At 40.7% G+C, this 24,560-nt stretch overlaps 1 protein-coding gene across 1 annotated transcript in view; it reads right to left on the reverse strand.

The window, feature by feature from the left end:
• Nucleotides 1-24,560, reverse strand: part of LOC129092396 (regulating synaptic membrane exocytosis protein 1-like) — an 86,664-nt gene that overhangs the window by 58,953 nt on the left and 3,151 nt on the right. Inside the window, 2 exon segments of the mRNA XM_054600337.1 lie at nt 449-659; nt 22,620-22,694. Coding sequence (XP_054456312.1) covers nt 449-659; nt 22,620-22,694 — 286 coding nt within the window.

The raw sequence follows: 24,560 nt of genomic DNA on the forward strand, positions 1-24,560 counted from the left end.
TCCCTGTAGTGGGAGGAGTCACAGCAAAGTTTGTCTGAGTGATCAACTTGATCCTCTCCATGTTAAAACCCTTCTATCCTGATGCAAGTGGTCTCTCTCACGATGACAAAGCACCCCATCCACAGGGCACAATGGCTCACTGAACGGTTTGATGAATATAAAAATAATGTGAATCATGTGCTGTGGCCTTCCCAGTCATATCAACCTAACCCGGTAGAAAACCGAATGAAGATTTTTTGAATCAATGTGTTGGACAGCGCTTTCCACCAACATCATCAAAATGGATATTAGAGTGCTGTCGATCCCTCCAAATTGTTTCTTTGATAAAAATATGATAACATGACATCGATGTAATCATTTACGATTTTCACAGGATATGTATGAAAATGTTGCCCGATTACATCTACACAATGTGGTCCATCGCCATGGCCCCTTCCATCTCGCTTACCGTGTTGGATCGCAGCGACACTCGCCCCCCACAGCGGGCACAGAACTTGGTCTGGCAGTACGAGCACAGGTTCCCGCATCCATCCGCAAACTTGGTCTTGTGGCAGACGCCGCAGGTCGGCGCGTCGTCCCGGTGGATGGTCGAGCCTGCTGCCACCGTGGCCTGCCGGATCACCGTCTCCCTGTAGCTGGACAACTGCTGCTGGATACCTCTGGGGATAAAATAAAACAGGATGGAAACATGAATGCTTTGGAATCTTTGAAAGTTGATCGTGTTTTTGAATTAGAACGTTGATGCTGGGGTCGTCCTCGTCCAAAGAAATTCTAAGTCAACTAACAAAGAACTGGTTGATTTAATTTGATGTAAAATTGAGTTTCTCCACAAGGAATTCAACAGAAGCACCACTTTAAATCTTGTCTTTTCTAGAGATTTGTTTTCTTAAGTGTCTAGGAAATAAGTAATTCATCATGAAATACATAAAAGAGTACTACTGGACTAAAGATATCTCAGCCGTCTTAGAACAAAACGACCGATTGATGGACTAATCGACTAAGAGGGGTTGGCCCTAATCAACACAAAAACACCCAGTGTGGGAATACATAAAACAAGCCTTATGTTGGGCATTTGAAAGACAATTGATTTGTACTTATTATAAAGACACCAAATATTCAAGGTCAAATGCATAATACAGACAGATGAAGTCAAGGTACAGTAACTGGGATGTGCTGCTCTTGAAAGACCATTGCCTTTATGGAAAATTGATTCATGTCCACACTAAAAATAACACAATGGTGTATCCAAACTAGTTAAAGTTGTATTGTGGGTTTAGCTCACATGACGCATTATGGTTGTGGGTGTTTTGTGATGTGTTACCAATGCTAGCGTCCATGTGAGGCTTTACTTAAGCATAGCCATGATTTGAGCTAAATGTTAATGCCCTCATGATAACATGCTCAGAAAGACAATTTTCACATATTGATATTGGAAAGTCACAACCTTGGTTTAAGTTGTTAGCATGATAACGTTATCCACTGTATTTAGCATATAAAGTAATGTACATCTGAGGCTAATGGAAATTTTGTTATTTTTGCTCGAGTTTGGTAGTAAAACAGAGTACTGGACAAATAGAAATGTTGAACAAATGATTGCACTAGATAGGAAGTAAGGGGATCTGCAAAGTTATTAATTCAAAATTAATCCAAAAGTTGAAAAAATGTCATGACTGTTGGTGGGGCTATGGAAAAGTCAGGGGGATTGAAATTTATTTTCTGGGAACCAGGAATGTCTGCACCAATTCAATCATGTAGATAATGATATATATATATATATATATATATACACATATATATATTATACAACCATGACTGTCTGCCTGCCGAGTGAAGCCGATGCGTGTGTTAAAACTTGGGGGCGACCCTTCTGGTTGCAAAAAGAAGTGAGTTTATTGTCTCAATCTCTAGTTTGAAGTCTTCTTCAATACAGCATGATGTTCATTTTGTAATGTATGGTCCATTTAGAGTCAAATAGATCATAAAGCAGAGTATGCTTTAGGGCGGGCTCACTGTGATTGACAGGCAGCTGCCTCTACCAGACCGTATACCGCGTCTTTACGTCACTCCTCCGCATTCTAAATATGGTCACTTCCATTTATTGGATGCGAAAAAAACAACATGGCTACAGCCGTAATTCAAGATGGTGACAGCAAAATCGCCAAACTCCAGGTTTCAAAACGACAGTGCACAAACCAATAGGTGACGTAACGATGACTACGTCCACTTCTAATATACAGTCTATGCTGTCTGTACACATTTCAAGGCAATCCACCCAATAGTTGCTTACTAAACAACCAACCAACAAAACTTTCCATTTCAATAGCTATTGTGGCTAAAAATAGAACGATTTGAAGAAATAAACATCTTGCTGCATCTTTTGTAATAAAAAAAAGAAATGGGATGAAAAATCATAACTCCATACAGCTCTTTTGAGGCCATTAGTTTCAGCATTAAATAGTTATTCCATAAACTGTGACTGACTGTAAATAAAGGGGAGGGAGAAGTGACCTGAAACCAGAGAGCGAAAAGAGACAGTCGTTACATTAAGTCCAGTCGATATCACTGCTCTGAGAGCTGTTTGTGTGTTTTGGTGCAATCAACTTTTTTTGTGTCCGCTATTGTTTCAGGCTGCTTTGCAGACACGAGGACTCAAATCAATACGAGAGAGAGAGAGAGAGAGAGGGGGAAGAGAATTGGTTTTTATCTAAGGCGTTACAGTATGTTGATTAATTGGATTTCACACCGTAGAGATTGAGGAGGTAGCAAATAGAGGGGAAACAGACCAAAGGAGACACAGAACTGATGGGCTCAGAGTCAGAGGAGATGTACGTTTTTTTATTTTGTAGTCTAGCTATTCCGACTTAAATCTGAGCGGGCAGATCAGTTAAGATCACATTAGAAAATTGGCAGGGGGACAGAACAAAAAAAATGTACACATCCCATACATGACATATTCTGTACACGACGTTTTAACAAGAAAGTAAGAGAAAAAGACAAGAAATGACCGCAAAGACAATAAGTGAGTAAAGATGGAGGAGAGGGGTAAAATGGGAGGAGAGGGAATAATGGTATAGGTGGAGGATAATGGAGAGGATGATACCGACAGAAAGGTAAGGAATAGAAAAAGTGAGAGAGGAAAGGAGACGACTCACTTCACTACCTTGCTTTAAATCAAATTGGCAAAAACAATTCAACTCAACCAAATTATACTAAAAAAGAACTATCTGACTTATGGAACTGTAATAACCCAAACATAACACAAACTTGATAACTTGACCCATATCTCACCACTCTAGCTAATAAAAAAGCTGTGTCAAACATTGACAATGTACACAATCAGCTGTTGAAACGCACAAGGAAAAACATGGCTGCCAAGAGAAGACAAACTTCCTTACATCAGCAACAAAACGGCTCTCCTGGCTACACAATATGTATTTGCTTTTACACCTCCTTCAGACTGAGTTCAATCATTTTGTGTGTATATATGTTCTGAAGGATAGTGTGTGTTTGTTATATCATAATTCCTTTTTTATTTTATTTTCTTGTCAAATGTAATAGCTCAATAATATAAAATTCAACTTAGACAACAATGTGACATTAACATTCATACTAATAAAGAGCAAATCTGAGAAGAAGAAAAATAAGGAAGTAGAGAGGAGAGGAGATGAGAAATGAGGAAAGAGGGGCAAAGTGGAAGGGAGGAGAGACGAGAGAAGAGGAGAGAGGAAACAGAAGGCGACGAGAGGGAAGGAGTAAAGGCGACAAAAAGAGGAAAGAAGGGTTAAAAAGAAAGTGTACAGGGTTGGTTAGGAGGAGGAGAAAGGAGACCAAAGGAGATGAGAAAAGGACATGAGAGTAGAGAGGGGGAGGATAGAGGAGAAGGCAAAGGGTACAATGGGGGAGGAGAGGAGAAGAAATGAGAGGAGAGGGGAGAGGAGGGAAGAGGGAAAGAAGCTAAACAGAAAGATGAGGGAAATGATGAAGAGAAGAGGAGAAAGGATAGAGTGGAAGGACGGGAAGAAAAGGAGGAAAGGAAGATAGAAGAAGAGGACAGGGTTGTATTAGTGGTTGTACATGAGAGATTGAAAATGAATAAAAGTAAAACTGCTCCTTTTACATGTTTGCACTTTTCCCCAACTCATCAGCTAGAAAAAAAGTAAAGATGACAAAAGTGATGGAATTATACATATGAGTTTAGACACAGCATATTACTCCAAATATGGGTGTGGCAATCCATCAAAATGCACAGAGGATGGAGGCATAAATAGGAAAAAGCATATAGATAGAGAATGTCTTCACAGTGTTATAGCTCACATTCAATAAGAGAGCATTAACCTGATATGACATCCAAAGCATTCCATATCGTTTGTTTTTGGCTGCAGTACTTACAGACTGGGAGTCAGCGGTGCAGCTTCCTCCCCCATCGGCCCAGATGTTAAAAAACTACAAATCCCAGCTAATAGAGTTAGAGGCCTAAAAAAAAAAAAAAAAAAAGAACTCCAAAATCCAGTGGTTCGATAGAGAAATCAACGTTGCTCCACCGCGTGTAAGAGGACAAACTGTTTCTCTAAATACACCGTGAAGAAAACCCCTTCAGAGACTCCATGACCCGGTGGGTGAAACTCTACCTGCCCACACACACACACACACACACACACACACACACCATCTCCGCTCTTGTAATCTCTACACGAAAAACATCCACACATTTGCACGCTAACAGATAATGTTAAGAGCACACACGCGCACTTCCTGGGAGCAATATCTAAAAGGTCACAGTGAGGTCACCTGCTGCTGCGGCGCCGCAGGATTCACTTCCTGATCCATGGCTCTCACTGTGTCTGCCCCAACCCCTGGTCTCTGTTCACAGCCCAACCAAGACCATTGGACCAATATACAGTAGAGCCAGTGTGATCGATTATTGATCAATACTACATTGGTTATTTGTGTGAAGCCATTAAACTACTTAAAATCAAGTAATGAAGTCAAGTAAATCAAGTTGAATCTCATGGTATATAACCCCATCTCCAACAAAATGACCTTCCCCATACTTTTAAACTGCATTCTCAATTACGTTTTGACAAAAAAACTGTCCGCAACCTCCGGTTCTGCCGAGTGAAGCCAATGCAGAAGTGTATTAAAATGTGCATTCTCTCTACTGAACAGCAGGGGGCAACTCATCAAGTTGCAAAATAAAATCAGATTGTATAGAAGTCTATGAGAAAATCACTCTACTTCTCTCTTGATTCATTCCCTCAGTAAACATTGTAAGTGTCCTTATATCCACCCCAACCTCCTCATTTTGTGTACTTCAACCGACTTTGATTAGAAACCTAGTTGTGGTACGTCAAAAACAAACTTAATCTAAGAAAAAATATGTTTCCCTCAAAACGTAATTGACCATACAGTTTGGTTGAAGGGGAGGGTAACGTTTAGCAGACAGGGCTGGAATATGAGGGGTTACCTGTATCTTTTGTTTTATTATTGGCATCTTATTAGTTATTTCAGAGGCATTTTTGTGGTGGCTTCAATCCAAAATACCTTCTATTGGTATTAGGTTTAATAAATCCATGTTGGCTGGATGTAGCTACACTCAATCTTAAATGCATAGAGGGACTCTGGGCATTCCTTCATCCTTACTACACCTCTGCTTTTAACGTAATTCTCAGTAGGTTCATCGAGTTTCAAGATTATTTCGAAACATCTTTACTTCTACCTTCCAAATCTGATGCACGTTACCTCTTTCTGTAGCTTTTCTTTACCTCATGGCATAATTCCACCTTTTTTTACCCAAACATTTTATTTTTATTTATGTATGCTCAGTTGATTTGCAACTCCTAAGTGAAAGAAGAATATCAAAGTTGTTTACCAAGGCAAAACTGCTAAAGAAGAATAAAACAGACTGTAGAGAGTCCTATAGAAGATCATAGGTGACAAATAAACAAAAAGGGAAGGGAACGAAAAGGGATGGAGAGAGGAATTGAGATGTTATTGAACGTTATTCTCGTACAAATAATACAGGAGTAGTCAGGACATTCTTCATTCCCGTTCAAATCAACGACAATAGCTGAATGGCGGACGTTTTTAGGTGAACTGTTGCCATTGTGGCCGCTGTAGCGGGCTAACTTTCATATTAAAGTAAACAAAGTAACTGCAAGTCGTGGACTCACTGAGTTGAGGTTTTGCATCAAACAGTTGAGTAGTAACTTAACAAAGTGTAGAGAGCCAGAGTAAATTAAAACAATTTAACAACTTATTTCTTCATCCACACACTCATCCAAGCACTTTTTTTATTTGCTAGATGGGTGACAGCTTTCTTGGGCTTAATTTCTGTAACCAAAGTACAAAGTAATGTGGAGTTACCAAACTAGCTAGCTAACTAGTGGACAGCTGCCATAGTTAGCTAGCTTGCTAATTACGCCATGCTACACTGCTGAGTGTAAATGAGCCGAACTGTGGGCTGTTGGCCAGAGTCCCTCGAACTGTGGGCTGTTGGCCAGGAGTCCCTCCCGCATCACTCCAACTTTGCTCTTTGTAAAGGACAAGCTAGTTACCTTGCTAACCAGCCGGCCATTTGTCTCCTAAACCAGGTAGGCAACGGACACGGTGTGTGTGTGTGTGTGTGTGTGTGTGTGTGTGTGTGTGTGTGTGTGTGTGTGTGTGTGTGTGTGTGTGTGTGTGTGTGTGTTTTGTGGCAAAGTAGAACATACTGTATATTAACAAACAATGAGAACAGGAGCAGGAAATACATCAAATCAGTCAACCGCAACAAGCCATCAGATTCACTCTCGCAGGTGGAAAAATAATCTTCATCACATCAAATGTATGGAAGCGGGTTGGCAGATCATCATGAGAGGGAGACAGGGAGGAGGAGGGAGCGAAGGGAGGGGAGGGAAGGAGAGGCAGAGAGACAGACAGAGATCAGAGAGAGGTGTACACCGCGATGGAGAAAATAGAGAACGAGCTCATTAAGGAAATGTAGGGATATATCCATATTCAAATGTAGCAAGACGCAAGGTTAAAGCAAAGTGAGCATAAAAGCTTCACTTTCTCACAAGCAAGCTTATAAACACACTCCACTTTTCCATCAGAATGTTCAATGCCTTTACTCTTGAACGTAAAAATAAATCCTGTCTATGTGGGTGCATGTATTGTAAAAAAAAATAGCAAAATAACATTAACATAAAGTGTCTCATAACTAGGATGTGCAGCACTAACAAGCTCTGCACTCTGACTCCGCACACAGAGAGAAACCTAAGCTTTGTCTATGAGAATGTAAATTAAACTGGATTTCACTAACTAAAAAATGGTTCCCTCATTTAGCATGGTGTAAAAAAAAAAAGTAAAAAACTAAGTTATCTGAATGAAAGTGGAACATAAATTTTACATAAATTGGCATTTATCTGCATATTGTTAAATATTCAGAGGAAAATTTGGCTTTTAAACAATGACATTGAAATATATGCCAAGATGGATCTCTTTGGTGTGCAGAGATAAACTGTAAAGAATTGTTATTGTGAATATGCAAATTAAATGACATTATAAAGCTGCAAAGTATCCATCTTAACAAGCCATTTACTATACTAAGGAGTCCTTAAATGTTATGTTTCCTAAAGAAAGTGAACAAATCCGTCAGTAGAGTGAGAAAACTTTACTTTTTAGACTTTAGACTTCTCAGTTTTACATTTTGTTAATTTGAGTGATGTGTCTATGTTTGAGATACTGACAACTAAAGGCTGGCGTTAATCCAAATTTTTATTACTGTCGTCAAATAAAACTTGCTACCTGCTTGTGCATCCCGGCTCCCGTAGAAGTTGTAGTTTTAGTTTAGGCTTGATAGTCAGAAAACAACTAAACTAGTCTTTTCACTGTTTTCAATAAAGCATGTGTTGCACAGTGCTGTGGCGGCAGTGTGTTTTCCGGAACAGTACGAGAACGGCAGTGTGTTTGCAGCTTAAATCTGAAAAAAATAGGTCACAAGTGTATACTTTTTTTTTTATATAAGCTCAGTAATTTAATAGAACAGCTGGGCACTGTAGTTTTTAGCGAACATTGTTAAAACTGGAGTAAAGATTTTCTGTTGCGGATTAATACACATTTGGTGCTCTAGTGAATATTTCCGGCAGCAGCATTGAGTCAAAACAAAGTACGTGTGTGTGTGTGTGTGTGTGTGTGTGTGTGTTCATGGTAATAAAGGAACATTTCACCCATTGCAGTGTAGCTCACTATGGTGTGTTTTTAATACTGTTTGGACAACAAAGAATCTCTATGCAGGGTTGGAAAAGCTACTCTGAAAGCATAGCTTTGCAAGCTTCACACTGGACAAAGTTAAACTATAAGCTACCAGTTAGCCCTGCTCACAAAGCAGCCCGGTTGCCAGTTGAAAAGGTTGGCCTTGTACATTCCTTCAAACCACGGATACATTGATAACATATGGTAACGAGGATGACATGCTATATATATATATATTCACATGCCAGCGAAAATGCCACTGAATTGAGTGCCCACTTGTTCACATGTCATAAATAAACCCCCCCAAAAAATACGCCACAACTTTTTAGACCATTTCATTGACCTGAGCCCCTTTTATCGGAGCTTTCCGCCTTATTTGTGCAGCCGCTTTGAGCACTTTAAGTAAAAAACTTTTCATAAAAGCGCCAGCGCATCCCTGCAATAAATGGAGGCGAAGCTTGTTTTGGCAGTGTCTGTATATGCTGAGTTTTTTGTTTTGGACATACACTTTAAAGACAAAGACCGAAACGACACATTTGTGGAAGCAGATCTGCCGGGGGGGTCACAGATTGTTGCTGGTGAGTGTTGTTCTTTTATCACCATACAACTTGACTCCATGGCTCTGACATTAAGGCTGTCAGATTGAGCTCCGACAAGCTCATCTATACAAAGTATGAAGCAGACATCCTCCGTTTGCTGCTCGTGGTGAGAAATAGAAAAATAATTTTGCCATAGAAATATTTAAAAACGCTGGGAGCGTTCGTTGAAAGCACTGGGATGAAGTGCTACCCAGCACCATGTGGACAGTTTTGTAACATCTGACTTCCATCCATCCATCCATTATCTCCCGCTTATCCGGGGCCAGGTTGCTCGGGCAGCAAGCCTCACTTGTACAATATAAATCAGTCTTCAACATGCTGAAAGATACAAATGATGGCGTCATGTGAGCACTGAGCAAAGCCCGCCATCGTGCACATGCGGGCACTGCACGGAGGTCAAAGGTCAAGTGTGTGGTGGTGGTTGCCTGACAAGTGCATTAAAAGAAAAAAAGGGGGCAGGGCTCGTCCAAGGGGGTTCAATTACAGTAAAGAAGCAACGGTGAAATAAAAAAATAAAAAAAACATTCCTTTTCTTTTGTGGCTCAAAATTGTTTGTAGATCAGTTGTTAACTACACATAAAAAGGAATTCAACTACTTGACTCACCACGCAAATTTGGTGGTTGAACTACCAACTACTGAAAATTGAAGTTAAACTACTAGATTAATTACTTGAAGTTCACCAATCCTCTAAACTGGCTTTATGACACAGAGGAAGAAGATCCCGTATATCAGTCAACACAAAGAAGGTTTTTTGAGGGCAAGAAGAGCAAAGATTCCTTGAAAAAGGTAAGAAAGGGTAAGAAAGGACAGAGGTCGGAGGAGTCGAGTGGGTGCAGAGACTGGGAGGAGCTTCTGGACTAACTGTATAGCACTGTGACAGATGCTACAATGAACCGTAACTCACATCTGGACAGCACGTGGACCTTTACCTGGCAGGGACAGTGCATGATCACACACACCCAACCATCTTCCTTGCAGGGAAATCCCTTGTTGGCATTTTAAAGATTTTAACCTGATATTTTGTAGGTGCTGTGCAATCCTGAATGAAAATGTCATTATGACGCAACAGCAATAGCAGCACCAGTGTGTGTAGTGTATACATTCTTTTTTCTATTTCACTGATGATTACAGTTTGATGGAGGCTTTGAAAGGGTGTCTATATAGGTCACTGACCTTTCTACCTGGTCTCCTGAACACGCTATGTGTGTTAGTGTGTGTGTGTGTGTGTGTGTGTGTGTGTGTGTGTGTGTGTGTGTGTGTGTGTGTGTGTGTGTGTGTGTGTGTGTGTGTGTGTGTGTGTGTGTGTGTGTGTGTATATTTAAAGTTAGCCCTGCTCACAAAGCAGCCCGGTTGCCAGTTGAAAAGGTTGGCCTTGTACATTCCTTCAAACCACGGATACATTGATAACATATGGTAACGAGGATGACATGCTATAAAGTCCACAAAGGGGGGACGGGTCAAACAAACACAGGACTTTCACTCAGGAGTCCGCTGTCCGTGTCCTGTGTGAAATCATAAGCAAATGTTAAGTTCACACCTGTACATTCTGTAAGACGCTAGTTCCGTTGTTATACTTGATACATTACTTTGTTACATTATTACTTTAACACAAACCATGATCTCGTTTCACAGCGTTAACCACTTCGAATTGTGTGTATCTGCAAGTGAGCTATAGAAAGGATATGAAACGCTTTTAAGAAACCTATTTTTGGTTCAGAAACATTCGTGGTTTGCAGACACAAACAATGCCAACATTTTGCGAAGGATAAAGGCTAGTGTCATTGGAAACAAACCGCGCTAAAATCGAAACTTTTTACATTTGCTGTATCTTAATTATCCTGTGAAGCACATTGAATTGCCCTGCTGTAAGAAATGTGCCATACAAATAAAGTTGCCTTGCCCATTCAAATCCCTATGTATCTTATTGCTCTGTGCCATAGAGCCTCATTAAAACTATTAAAAACACATAAATGAAATACAGCATAACACTGGGTGACATGTAGCTTTTTTGACCATGAACACACACACTGTAGTTTATCCTAAATTAATCACACATACACCGTCCTGCTGTCATAAATATCAGCCAGGGCCAAACGTATCTACAAAAATGAGCAAAAATTAGCTGTGGTCTCCTTATTACCCACCAGGTCAGCTGGCATACACTACAATCTGCCCCTTGTTTGCACAGCAATACCCACTGGAAAAGACAAAGGTATTAACATAAGACCAAAAGATGAAGGGTACCTTTGGGACCTTGAGAGTCACTTGCACACCAAATCCCTCTTAAGCCACGGCTGAAAGTAGTGTTAAACAACACTACTGGGCCAAGAAAACGACTTCTCTTTTTTATGAAACGATATACGTTGTGTGAGGCGTTTATAGATATTGTTCGTACGTTGTATTCATGGAATTGGTTGACAATAAGAAAAATACAGAAAAACACCAGCCTATTATATTTAATTTCATGAGCTGGCTTCTGAACACCTTCAACTAGCTCCACTCATTCTGACCTTTAACAACCTCCAAATTATTTCCGCATGCAAAGCTTCCTTTCAATTTTATCAATTGCTTACCAAAAATGGATTTGGACCGCTCTCTCCCAGCGCCTGAATCCTCAATCAAAGCTTAAAGCTTCAGTTTCAACAACTTCCAAAAAAAAGTTAAGGACCCCCCCTCATTGACGTCTAAAAATAACGCAGATAAAAGAGCTGAGTCCTTCAGTCCTTGAGCGTCATTACTGCTGCCGAGCCAAACGCTGGCTCGGGCCCTCCCCACCCGGTCCCGGGCTTTTTATAAAGCAGGGGGGCATAAGGATGGGGTTTGGGAGCCAGCTTCAAATCTCTTTCCCTCCGTAGTGACTCAGACCTCTATGTGGCCGAGTATGAGTCACTCCTCCGGTTCCTGGATCGATATTCAAAAGGCAGGCAGACATGAATCAAATAACAATGAGTCAGTGTCAGAATAAAATCACCTCGCGGCCATTTAGAAATTAAGCACTCCGTCTCGTTCCCATCTGTTCCCCAACACTTATTTTTGAAAGTAACTCCTGTTCCCTTGTTACTCAGTTCTGTTGTGAGATGCTTTAAGTAAAGACCTTGAAAAGTTTTCATTCTCTCCAACCGCTCCCTCAAACTGTCTCCCTCTCAGCATCCTCTTTACCTCCCCAGTCCTGTCTTTTAATCTAGTCCCCACACACACATGCGCACACACACACACACACACACACGCTCTTACTGTAGGGGAGACATCTACAAGATTGATTGGAACTCATTCTGTGTCCTATAATAGACGAGTATTAAAAAGTTTCCTCTCTCTCATGCTATTTGTGAAATTGAATGGAAGGAAAAATGCATGCCAGAATTAGAAATTAGTTTCCGGTCTGCAGCAATTGAGTGTGTGTGTGTGCATACAGAAAAGGAATTTGTTTGCATGCAAAGGAGATCCACCTACACTGACTTTAACACCTTATTATTTGCATAAAAGGAGTTTATCACCCTTCTAGGATTATGAAACTGGCCTGAATTGTGCTAGATTATATGAGATTGACATGAAACTGATACAAAATATGTTCTTTTAAGGCTCCAGAGGTGAGAAAAATTGTTCAAATCTGAAATTGAAATACATTTTTAGTATTAACATCATGATACAGTAAGCTATGTTTTCATTAAATATGGACAACGTGCACAAAATCAATTGACCCTATGCTTAGCCCCACCCCACTCTGCTGTCAGAGCTACAATGGAGCACACAGTGTCACTAACTGCACTCCCTGCATAGCTGTCAGACCCTGGTCAGAGATGATTAGTAAAAAATAAGTAAAAATTACTTTTTGGTTATCATTGTAATAATAAAAAATGTTTTAACTCATGCATACAGTATACATGCTATATTACTTTAAGTACTAACAATCCCACCTAGAGTAATTGAACCTGCATTAATTATTTTTGGGGGGGCACTTGGGGTATCCCTTAACCAGATGTGAACATGGTATTGACATATTATCAGTTTTTAAGTTCATGTGTTAGCTTACGGTTGACTATTCACCCATCCATCAGACACAGCTGCGTTAGCATTTATTTGGAGTTGTGTTTCTGGCCACCTGAATAATGTGAAAGTCCAATATTTACTTTTGTTTAGCTCTGTATAGGCTGTTTTGCCACTAAATGCTACACTGTGTAGTGTTTTTAGCTATATTTTTATTCAGTCCTGTGTCAAATGCCCTTGTTAGTTTTATCACATTTGGTCAACATCATTAGGTTTTCTTTAAGTCAAGTTTTAGCTGATTAGTTATTCATTGTAATTAACCAAGTGATTCGATCATGTGTCTCTTATTAAATTAAAGTATCTATAAATGCAAGATATTGAAAGATAAATACAATTGAGTATTCTAGTTAAACATTTTCTTCTACTTAAAATAAAAAACTCTATCTGGACATGTAAAATATGATGGATGGGCTTATTTTCTACAATATAATTAGCCCTTTCAGTGCATGTATATTGTGTTTTTTTCAGTGGCCTGGCTGTTCACCACCATATGGCTGCAGGGACACGGAGAATCTCTCGCCCTCTAGTTGTCTCTGTCTGTGCCAAGCTCCGTTGTTCCTCCTCCATCCCTTCCCCTCACCCGCACTTCCGTCAGAGAGCCCGCCATGCTGAGCTGCTCGGATGTACTCCCACCTCCCCCACTCCCTCCATCCGTCCTTACATCCTCCCATCTTTTCCTTATATCACACTCTCTCTTATTCCCCTCCGCTTCTTGGTTGTATTTACAACTTACTGGATTTGCTCTAATAACTCTGTTTCTTATTTAAAGCATCGGGATTGAAAGTTTTTGTTATAATATACACTAAAGAAGAACAGATTGTGGTTTTTGGGAATTCCCAACAGACACAAAAAGTGATGACTCATGCTGAAGCTGACAGTTGTGATTTAATGCGGTACGAGTGGATGTGATGCTTCCAACTGTAGCTCACCAAACCAACTCCCTCCTGTGCGTCTCCTGCTCTTTTTTTTTTCCTTCCTGCTCATTCCCTCCTCCACTCTTCTCACCTCCCCCTTCCTCCTCTTTCTATGGATGTGCCTCACCCCTCGTCCTCGCTCTTTCTCTGCCGTTTCTTCCGCTCGTTCTTTCTTCCGAACTCTCTCTCTTGCCTCCTATATTCCTTTTAAATGCTGCTCATCCCTCTATCAGGAAGACTGTGATTCTCAGTAACTGATATCGTCACTGCCCCGTCTCTCCAGTAGAAATTTCTGTAAACACATTCTTCATATGTATGCAGAGGCGAAATGCATTGGCCGAAATACGAAAAATACAATACATTTCTGTACCGCAAAGTCTTGGAACTCAAAGTCACTTTTCGGAGTGTTTATATTCCATATCAGACCTTCTCTGGGTACATCATACTGCTTTTCCTAGTGTTTTATTTATGTTTGCAGTATGAGGCTGACTATCACCAGCTCATAGTTTACCACAAGCTCAGTGATTCTAATCCACTTATAATTGATCCCAATGCACTTCAGGTAAAAGGTAATGAGCACACCATGTGCCGCTGCACGCATGATGGACCTGTGGACAAGCATATCAGCTGGGATGAGGGAAGGCTGGGGTGGATTCAGGGACAACCTCCAGTTCTGAAAAGTGAAGCCAATGCAGAGGTGTCTTAAACCTGCAATATCTCTACTGGCCATCAGGGGGCCACTCCTCTGGTTGCAAAAAATAAGTCTGATTGTATAGAAGTCTATGAAGAAATGACTCTACTTCTCACATGAGTTTATGGTTTAATTTGATAGTATTAAGTCTTCTTCAATGCAACATTATGTTCATTTAGTAAATGATGGTCCATTTAGAGTCAAAGAGAGCATAAAGCAGTATATGCTTTAGGGAGAGGCTGCCTTGTGATTGACAGGTCGCTACTTCCGTACTTCGCAGTCCAAATATGGCCATTTCCATTTACTGGTTGCAAAAAAAGCCAAGATGGCGACGGCCAAAACTGCAGTCCACAAACCAATGAGTGATGTCATGATGACTACGCCCACTTCTTATAGACAGTCTATGGGTGGATTAGGGAGGTAGCTCGAAAACAAACACTGCGCTACTTTTGTCAGTGAGCCAACAACAACAGACCCCCTCCACAAGTAATTTCATTGATTATTGGCTCCGAGATTTCAACCTTCCTGTTTAAATAAATGGAACAGCAAGGGTCTGGAGCCCACAGGAGGGCGTTCAATGCTCTATTCTGTGTTGGGTCGAGCTCTGATCCCCGTCACCTTTCTCGCCATTGTGGATGTTCCAAGAGCACGGTGGCTGCGGGACTTTAGCAATTACCACCAAATGGAAAGAAAGTGGGTGAAGAGGAGTGCTTGACAACACACTTAGCTCTGTCACGCACACTTGATTTATTTGAGTGCACATGCCAACATACGAACACACACACACACTTGTAATTAGACAAATACCTAAGAAGACTATTTTTGGATCACGTTTAAGCTGAGATCAAGCACAGTAAGAGTAGAGGACTGAAGGGAAAGGAGAAAAAGGAAGAAGAGAGACGGCTCCGGGATATAAAAAAATTAAAGATAGAAGGAACAAAAGATTAAGATGAGAAGAAAAAAACAGAGTAAACGAAAGAGAGAGGCAGAGAGAGAAAGGGATGGAGGGCGGGATGAGAGAGAGAGAGAGGAGGGACAGATGGAGAGAGCACCAGAGCCAACAGCAGAGCTAAGTGGGTAGTGTGCTCCCCAGACAGCGCTCCATATGGCCTGGCAACGCCATACACAGCCAGGCAGCACAAACACACATGTACACAGCGTGTATCCACACGGACACACACACAGCATGTATACACACAGAGACACACACGCAGCATGTATGCACACTGACACTCACACACACACAGCATGTATACACACAGAAACACACACAGCATGTATACCCACGGACACACACACACACACACAGCATGTATACACACAGACACACACAGACAGCATGGAAACACACAGACACACACACACAGATACCCGAATGCTCCTCAACACAAACAATCACACATAGTGCGTATTCACACATGCTATGTACCCACACATATACAGAGCTCCGACCACATCAAATGTGATCAACTGGTGTCCTCGTTTTTAGTCTCCTTGTTATTAAGGGCTGTTTAAATTGTGACATTTACAACACTACACTACACTACAAGCTATTAGCGGTGGTTGCGTCAGTAACTCATTTGACTTTGAGAAGCTGGTGGGACGCAAATTTTTCATCAGGTGAAGAGGATCAGTGTTTTGCCCGTTCGTGCCTTTTATTATCCGCTTGTTACATGACTACATTCTTTCCAAAATAAACTTCCGTCTTTGCAGGAAACTCAGGTTTAGGCACAAAAATACTTAGTTATGTTAAGGAAAACATAGTGAAAAACTCTGTTCGATTGAGGCCAAGCGGCAACTCCGGTTCTGTGAAGTGAAGCCAATGCAGAAGGAATCCAGAGAGACTCCTTTGTTTGCAAAAATAAGTCTGATTGTATAGAGAAAATATATCATAATTAATTTGTACCAACTCTGTCTGGACAAAGCTAGCTAGATTGCTAGAGTAACAAAGGTCGCTAGCTTGCTAGCTTAACAAAGCCTGCTAGCTTCTAGCAAGCAATTCATCCACTGATGCCGATAATAGCTAGTATGATGCTGGTAGCCAAACAAATAGTGAAACTTTGAACTGTGTTAAATGAGTTATCTTTTATTTAAGCTAAGAAGCTAACATATCCAATTATGTATGTTATAACTGACAGCCTCACATTGTCTTTCTAGTCCTCAGACCACTCAAAGTGCTTTAAACAACATGCCATTATTCATCCATTGCCAATTTATTCACATACACACACATTTCTTTGCGGATGGCACAGCCTCGGGAGCAATTTGGGGTTAAGTGCCTTGCCCAAGGACACATTGTCATTTACTGGAGAAGCCAATCAGATCAAACCGCCGGTCTTCCTAAAATAGATCATGTTTATTCATAGAGTGCAGTTTGAAAATGGACTCCTCAGTGAAAGAAATAAATAAAAAAAAGAATATTCAAAGCCCAAAATTGAAAACCAAATACCTACCCAACAAACGCACATCCACTACTTCAACACAAGATTCACGCATTTTCCAAATCTCAAAATTTAACTTCATGTGTACAATGTTAATTACTAATATTAGATGTATTTCTTTTTTTTTTTAAATAAGAACAAAGTTGAACATAAACATAAATTGGTAAAACCTCAGACTCTACACTGTACACTACACTCTCTACACAAACCACCAATTCATAAAATTCTCATTCCTTTCAACAGACCCAGTTATGGAGAAAAAAAAAGAAATGCTTCCTATCCGGTAAAGATGGAACTCTCTCAAGCGTGCAGAAATGTAAGTGAGAGTGTGTCAAGTCCCTGCCCCCCGGGGGTCCCCGCTGGAGCAAAGACTCATGGGAAGACCAGGATAACAGCCAATCCCTGAAGGAAGTGAGGAAGTGACTCCTCGCCAATCCCAGGGGGTCGCCGAGGTTACTACGGGGCTGCTGGGCCGTCGCCATGGTACCCCGCTTTCAGGGGACACCTGGCGCCAATCACATTTAGCGATGTGGAGTGTAAACATCTTTAAACCGCATTACATCCATGTTGCCTTTACAGAAGCATGGGGGTTTGCTGTGCAGACATGGTGGTTGGAGCGAGGACCAGAAGATCATATCCAAATTAACCCATTTCATCTCACAAGATATATTTTGTGACCACAATATTAGTTTCATATCATTTGTAAAAGAAACACCTGTACGCAAAGCGACGGCATTATTAACGCAATAACTTTTATTGGTGGACATCTCAAGAGAACATGTTGAAAGACTAATTTGAAATGCACCCATTAACACAAGGTCGTTAATGACACACATTGTTGCATATGGTGATTAACTACAGCTGAAGGATTACATGTTCCCCTGCAGACTCTGAAACGTCTGCAACTCCGGGGCTTATTAAAAGTTCAAAGACCCCCAAGAGATGGACTCAAAAGTACACAGTGGTCAAGTTTAAGAACAAGCCGTTCTCTCTCACAGCGCTTTGAGATGGCCAGAAGCTCCATCGACGGCTCACCAGAAGTCCAATCTGTCTCTACTGAGCCCATCAACCTGATGGACGCTTGGCAAGAACTGACCGATAGCAGCCAGGTTTTTCCTGCCCACTTTATTTCCTACGGACTGGATAATTCTGTTAATAAACATTATGCCTTGAGAAACACACAGCGAACAGCCTGCCATCCAGGGTTTCCCTGAGTGATGCTTTTTTTTTTTACTTACTGAAATGAGTAAAGGAATGACCAAAGCTCTCCATAATGAGATACTGATATTAATGGGGACAATTAAGCAGCGCTTTTGTGGAAGTCTAATCAGTGTTTCTGGTAAATGTAATCAATTGAAGCAGTAAAAATTCCTCAGTGCGCACTGTACTGACACAGAAAGCTGAGTTCTTCTGCTCGCGAAGCTGCGCCAGCAGTGCCTACATCTACTAGGATGCATTGCGAGTAGAACTTCTGACACCCAGGAGGGGCCCCACCGGCCATGTTCTCTCGCATGGCTAGTGCAGCCTCCGCCTCGGCCTTTCTCCGCTGCATCTCTTTAGCCGTGTACTCTTACTTGAGTAAATACAGCTGAATATCCAAGTCGTCCAAAACACTGTAGTTTTTCCTTGCCTCCAACTAAGAGACTTGGCTCCTGATGCAACTGTCGACGGGGGCGGACTGTCCTCAGTGTCCTCCCAGATTTGTGCATTTAGCCTACTGTATTGTGTCATATTGCAATATATATTGCAGAAAAAAATATATTGCAATATCAGTTTAGTCACATGCAATGAAATTCGATTTATTTTTTTTGAAAGTAGACGGGTGGGGTGGAAGGTCGGACTCTTCAATGTTGCACCCCATGTTCCTAAGATAGCCACGAACGGCCAAACCAAACACTGATCCTAGAGAGAGCCTTTTGCATTTTTACGTTGCCTAAAGGCCACCATAGCTTCTCCTACACGTGTAAAGGGAGCGGTAAGCTGAGGGGTATTCAGTTGGTTGCAATCTGCAACCTCACCACTAGATGCCACTAAATCCTACACACTGCTCCTTTAACAGAGTCAAGTCAAGTCAGTTGTATTCATAAAGCCCAACATCACAAATGTGTCTATGAAGCTCAACAGTCCCCCTGGTTTATAAAATCACTTTATGGACATAATGTTATCTCACCTCGATGGCCCCTGCAGGAAGAGTACTGCAGGAACACTGACTGTAACATCTGGTGAATAATGTGGGGGAATACTGACCGGAGAGGCACTGATTGTATAATGTTATAAACAGGGGGCCATATTGTGGGATTCCTCAGAGAAGCAGATGTGCTCCAGCTGACTTACTCTGTAATCCCACCTCACTCTCTGATCCAACAACACACGCAAACAGAGAGACACATACACCAACACACACATACAGTGCACACAGAGAGAACATAAACAAGCTTTATCCTTTGATCATTGTGCGGCAGGAAAAAAAATAAAAGTACTGGCTGCAGAGGTCACTGCAAACAGAAATGCGTGGAGAACTTGCATTTTGACGCGCAAAACAAGCCAGCTGGAGACGGAGATGCTCATATGACATCAAGGAGTGAATTCGACAGTCTGTTTCAAATATCATTTGCAATTCAAGTCCTTATAACAACCACTGATCAAATAACAAGGCACACACACAGCGGTGAAGGAAGGACGATCACTGAGCTTAGAAGAATGAGTTTATGAAGAATGGCTCCTGACCAACCCATCAAGCGTCCAATCCCCACTAGTTGGAGACGAGATGAGAGACGATGTTTCAGTGAAAGCAAACCTCTAACCACCTGCATTCTGGGTATGACGTTAGTTGGCAAGCTTGCAAAGGCTTAGAGGAATATAGAAGTAAAGAGCTTGGCACTATTGAAGCTCAAAGTATATTTCCCAATGTAAATTTGCATGTAAAACTGTTCGTTAAACTATAACTTCAATGTCATCGAAAATCACGGGGGTCTCCTCGAATATTTTCAAAAGGCTATCAATATGTTCTGGATTAAATATTTTGAATTTGTCTCTAAGGAATAATAGTTTTTCTTTATGTGAATAAGCATGAAATACTACAGTACCCATGAATCTCAGCAGCCATGGCTATACTGTATATGTGTTGCCAGTGTGACAGGATCCGGAGATCTATCACATTGGGATCGTTTTGCTTTCACAATTGGTAACAAGATGCACCGATTGATCAGGCTCATATATCCCTTTTTTTGCAGTTCACATTTGCACACATACTGCATGTTGGTTTTACGTCCACACACACACATCCTGTCGTTGGTGTGGAATAGTGATGAGTGCGGGTGGGTTTTGGGTAAGATTACTAGAAAATATCATGGGTTCAGGCAGGCGGGTTCAAAATGCGAAAGTAGCATTCCGAGTAAGGTATTAACAATTACTTGCAATAACCCACCCTTCACCTTCTCTTCCTCTCTCTCTCTCTCTCAAACAATTACACACCTCACCCCCGGGTGCTCAGTTCTTCTGGGAATATAAAACATGTTAGATAAAGTGGTACATACTGCAATTCATTACAGTTGGATTTTAATTGTCCAGTAACCTGGAACTCTTTTATTTAGAAATTTTGTTTGAGCGAGAGCGAGAGAAGGTCCTGTAACTTGGTTCAGTTTTGGAGACAATTATAAAATAGAAAAGTTGTTTAATGGTCAATGTCTTATTATGAACAAACACCAGTGAATTAATAACACTTTCATGAATTTTTCATGAAAGAAAAGCCACAAAAATATTATTGTTCTTAGGAAGAAGGAAAATCTGAATTGCCCAAGGAAAGTGCAATCAGTACATTTCTAGTAATAAACCACCACAGCCTTTTTAATGAGATGTTTGCTGCCTGGAACTTGTAACTGACTTGTAGATTGTGTACAGTCTTTTGATCAATCCCGTTTTAACTCATGATTCAACTCGTGCCCATCCACATCCAACAGCTTGTACCCTTGCAATATCCTTTGGCAAAATTAATTATGTATTTACTTTTACATTCCTAGTTGACAGATATAATTCCTCATACTGTGCAACACTATTTGAAAAAAAAAGCCTATTATTGTAGTCTGCTTTAAAGTAGGGAGAAGAAAAAAAATATTTTGTTGTATACGATGAAAACATTTAGCTAGCTTGAGCTGCTGTTCAGCTTTAGCTCATCGAAGTACACAATCAGTTTAACTTTAGTGAACTCTTGCCATTAACCAACCACATTCCATGCTGACCTTTGAGGGAAAAGAGCGCCAAAGTAGTAAACAGAGGAAGCTAAAGCTTATTAGCACCACTTTTTTTATATAACCCAACTCTTTCAGATTATAAAATGCTTCACAAAAGCGGCACCATTTTGTAAACAGTTAAGAGACAGGAGTACATGGTACAAACAGTCTCTTGAATAAGCTGTATTGCCCTGTTAGTGATCAATTGAGCTATACAGTAGCAGTGAGCTAGCTAGCCTTGAGAGCAGTAGCGGCTAGTGTAGCCTGCTAGTGTAGCAGGATAGTGTGTGGTTAGCGCTCCCGCCCACAGTTGTTTTTTTGGCGTCACTATGTGAAAATAGAACTGGTTACTTATTTACTATGTTGGTCAATCTTATCAAATATCACGACGGTCACAAATTGAATTTTTTTTTTAACTGTTTTCCAAAGCTCATGTGAAAACTTAGATACAAGTGAGAAGACGTTGAACTGAAACATGTCACACACACACACACATGATGGAAGTCATTCCTCCAGACAAGCAGCTTGGCAGGAGAGCTGAGCAAACTGTGAGACGCCCAGAGCATCTGAATCCAGCCTGAGCCAACTCTACGGAGGAGGACGACAACATTAGCCGATCTCTAATGACTCAACAGGATCTCGATCGGACTTATCACGCTGGCCATGTCCGTCTTTACAGCGGAAGCGATTCTGTCTGATAAATGACGGACAGCAGCTGGGCTTGTGTGTGTGTTTAACAGGATATTAACTCACTCCGAAGGTAAAGACGTGTGTGTCTTGCTGAAATATTTTTTCAGTGACACCAACCGAGGCATATTCCGTAAATATAAATCCAAAGAGTCCAAATGAGGTGTTCAATTTCAGAGTACCACACGAATTATGTTACAATGGTTTGAGTCACACTTGTGAAAGATAGGTACCAGAGAACCAGTTTATATTTTATATTGTTGACTCATCTGAGGTGTGAAATACATTTCACAACATTACAATGAATTTGAGGCAAAAAAACAGACTGCCAGCTCTTGATTGCAGGTTATTTTGGGCCACTTTGGGTGTAATGACGTTAAAGTGACGTAAAAGGCATTTATTAACAATGATTTTTAACAAATACGTTGACATATATACGTTTTTCTAGTGTACAAACATTTGGGTATGTGCAGTGCCTATTAACCCAGCCCAACCCAACCAGCCAATCAAAGCAGTATGGGCTTTTGGAGGAGGGGGGCTTAAAGACACGGCCGCTTAAACGGAGCATTTCAGACAGAGGGTGATAAAAGGTATATTCAGATGGACAGTATGAGAAAAGTAAAGAGTTTTTTGAACATGAAAGCATGTAAACATGTTCTAGTAAAAACTACAAATACACTTATGAACCTGAAAATGAGCTGATGATATGTCCCCTTTAAATTCCAGATTGACAAGGTGATACTGAGTGGGTGGTTGACAAAAAACGACTGTTGCCACTCACCGGACGTCATTTTGCTGTGGAGGTTTCTTCTGCCCAACCAGGTTCACCGTTCTTGCTTGGATGGGCTTCTCTTCTCTGAAACACACATAGTTAGGAAAATGTTAAAGATTCCTTCGTTTCTGTAGATTTGTTTTTGGAAGGTATGACTCTGACTTTCTGCCTCTCTTGTGTTGATATAAATTTAAAATAACTGAACATGAGTCAGACCTGTCAGTCCAGACTGACCAGCTGGCCCTGGGTTCAGTTTATTATCCTAAGCTTTCCTATGAGTAACTGCTAGCTCTCAAATGTCAATATTCATCTTCTTATCCTCATAAAACCTTGTGTATTAAGGCTCTAGTTGGCTCTGATTATGTTCTCACTCATAATAAGTTGTAGCAGAGTTATGATTTAAAAGCATAGAGGCTCAGTACAGCTAGCTGATTTTGAACGACATTCTTCTCACTCAGCGCAACAGGCCAAACCAAAAGAGCAAAAGTGTCACGGGTGCTTTAAGGCGTCTAAGCCTTAGACAACAAAGACGTGCTTCCGATATGTCCACTGACACATTTGTGGTGCGATTGGAAACCATCTCATCCATAAACATGAACGTTGGGCTCTGATCAGTGAGATCACAGAGGGAACTGAAGAGAGAAATCCCCGCCAACGCCCACACTGTCTAAAACCGACATGTCTTTTTTATCGTCAACACTGTGGGTACCCCTCTCGTTATGAGACACTTTCTGCTCATGAGGAAAAGCTGATATCTCTTTGTTCCTCGTGGATTCTAACCACGCAAAGTAACGATTGAGGTAGATGTGACAATTTTTTAATTACGTTCAGGTTTAGATTATTACTGGAGTTTGGTGTCAAATTACAAGATTAAAGGAATAATGCCAGTAGCTTTCATTTCGTGTAGTCTGCATTTTGCTGACGTTTTCAAATTCATCCCACACATTTTTTCAGTTTCTTATTGTGTTCCAGCGTTTTAGGCGTCCATTGGTTTACATTCACTTCTATATGGCATGAAAATCAATTAGCAGACTCTTCATACATGCTTGAGTCGGGAAATCCGTCATAAAGAACATCAAGACTTTCCCATGCTTGAAATGCAGATTGATTTGAAAAGTCTATTAGCTTATAAGGATCATGTTACAGAGCCAAAAATAAATGGATTACACACATTTCCAGCAACTTTCAGGGGCTTGCTAATAGATTGTGTGAGAATGGAAGCCAAGGGAATTTCTTAAGTAGTTTCTTAAATTGATATGGTTGAAGCGGCCCAATCCTACGGACCTCTATCAGCACAAAACTGTCATCGTTATACAGATCCACATACAATTTTTTTTGGCAATGTCATTGTAAAATATAGTGTTTTAATTTAAAATCACTGGCCTCATAATACATGAATATGACCTGAATCTGTTCCACACATGCATGTCATGTAATCTAAGGGAAAAAGACACTGGTATTAAATTCATACTCTGTATCGTAGATCTGTGTATTGGCCAAAAATCTGCCAATACAATATATCATGATACAGGGGTTCAATTCAATATATTCCGATAATAAGCAAGGGATAAGTATAAACAACAGTCACAGTATAAAGAACACACCAACACATGACTAAAACTATTTTTTTAAATATATAATCTGAACAGTGTGGTCTGCATTTATCACATTCCCTGTAACATCCAACATAACAGCACTACTTATTGTGCAATCTGAGCCACTGTCTGCCACGAATCGTAGCGTGTAAACTGGGATTGAAGAATCAATCGATACAGTATCACGAAACATAATAATGCTAGTGTATCAATATTTTCTTACAACCCTACTGTATCGTTAGATTCCCTACACTGAGGTATCGGTAACATCAGGAGGGAAAATTTGCATCCTTATGGTCCTTAAAGGTCAGTAATTCTTTCTCTCTCAGAGATTTAAATCATGAATATAAGTAAA

Source organism: Anoplopoma fimbria, chromosome 6 (genome assembly GCF_027596085.1).
Source record: "Anoplopoma fimbria isolate UVic2021 breed Golden Eagle Sablefish chromosome 6, Afim_UVic_2022, whole genome shotgun sequence".
NCBI classification, from domain to species: Eukaryota; Metazoa; Chordata; class Actinopteri; order Perciformes; family Anoplopomatidae; genus Anoplopoma; species Anoplopoma fimbria.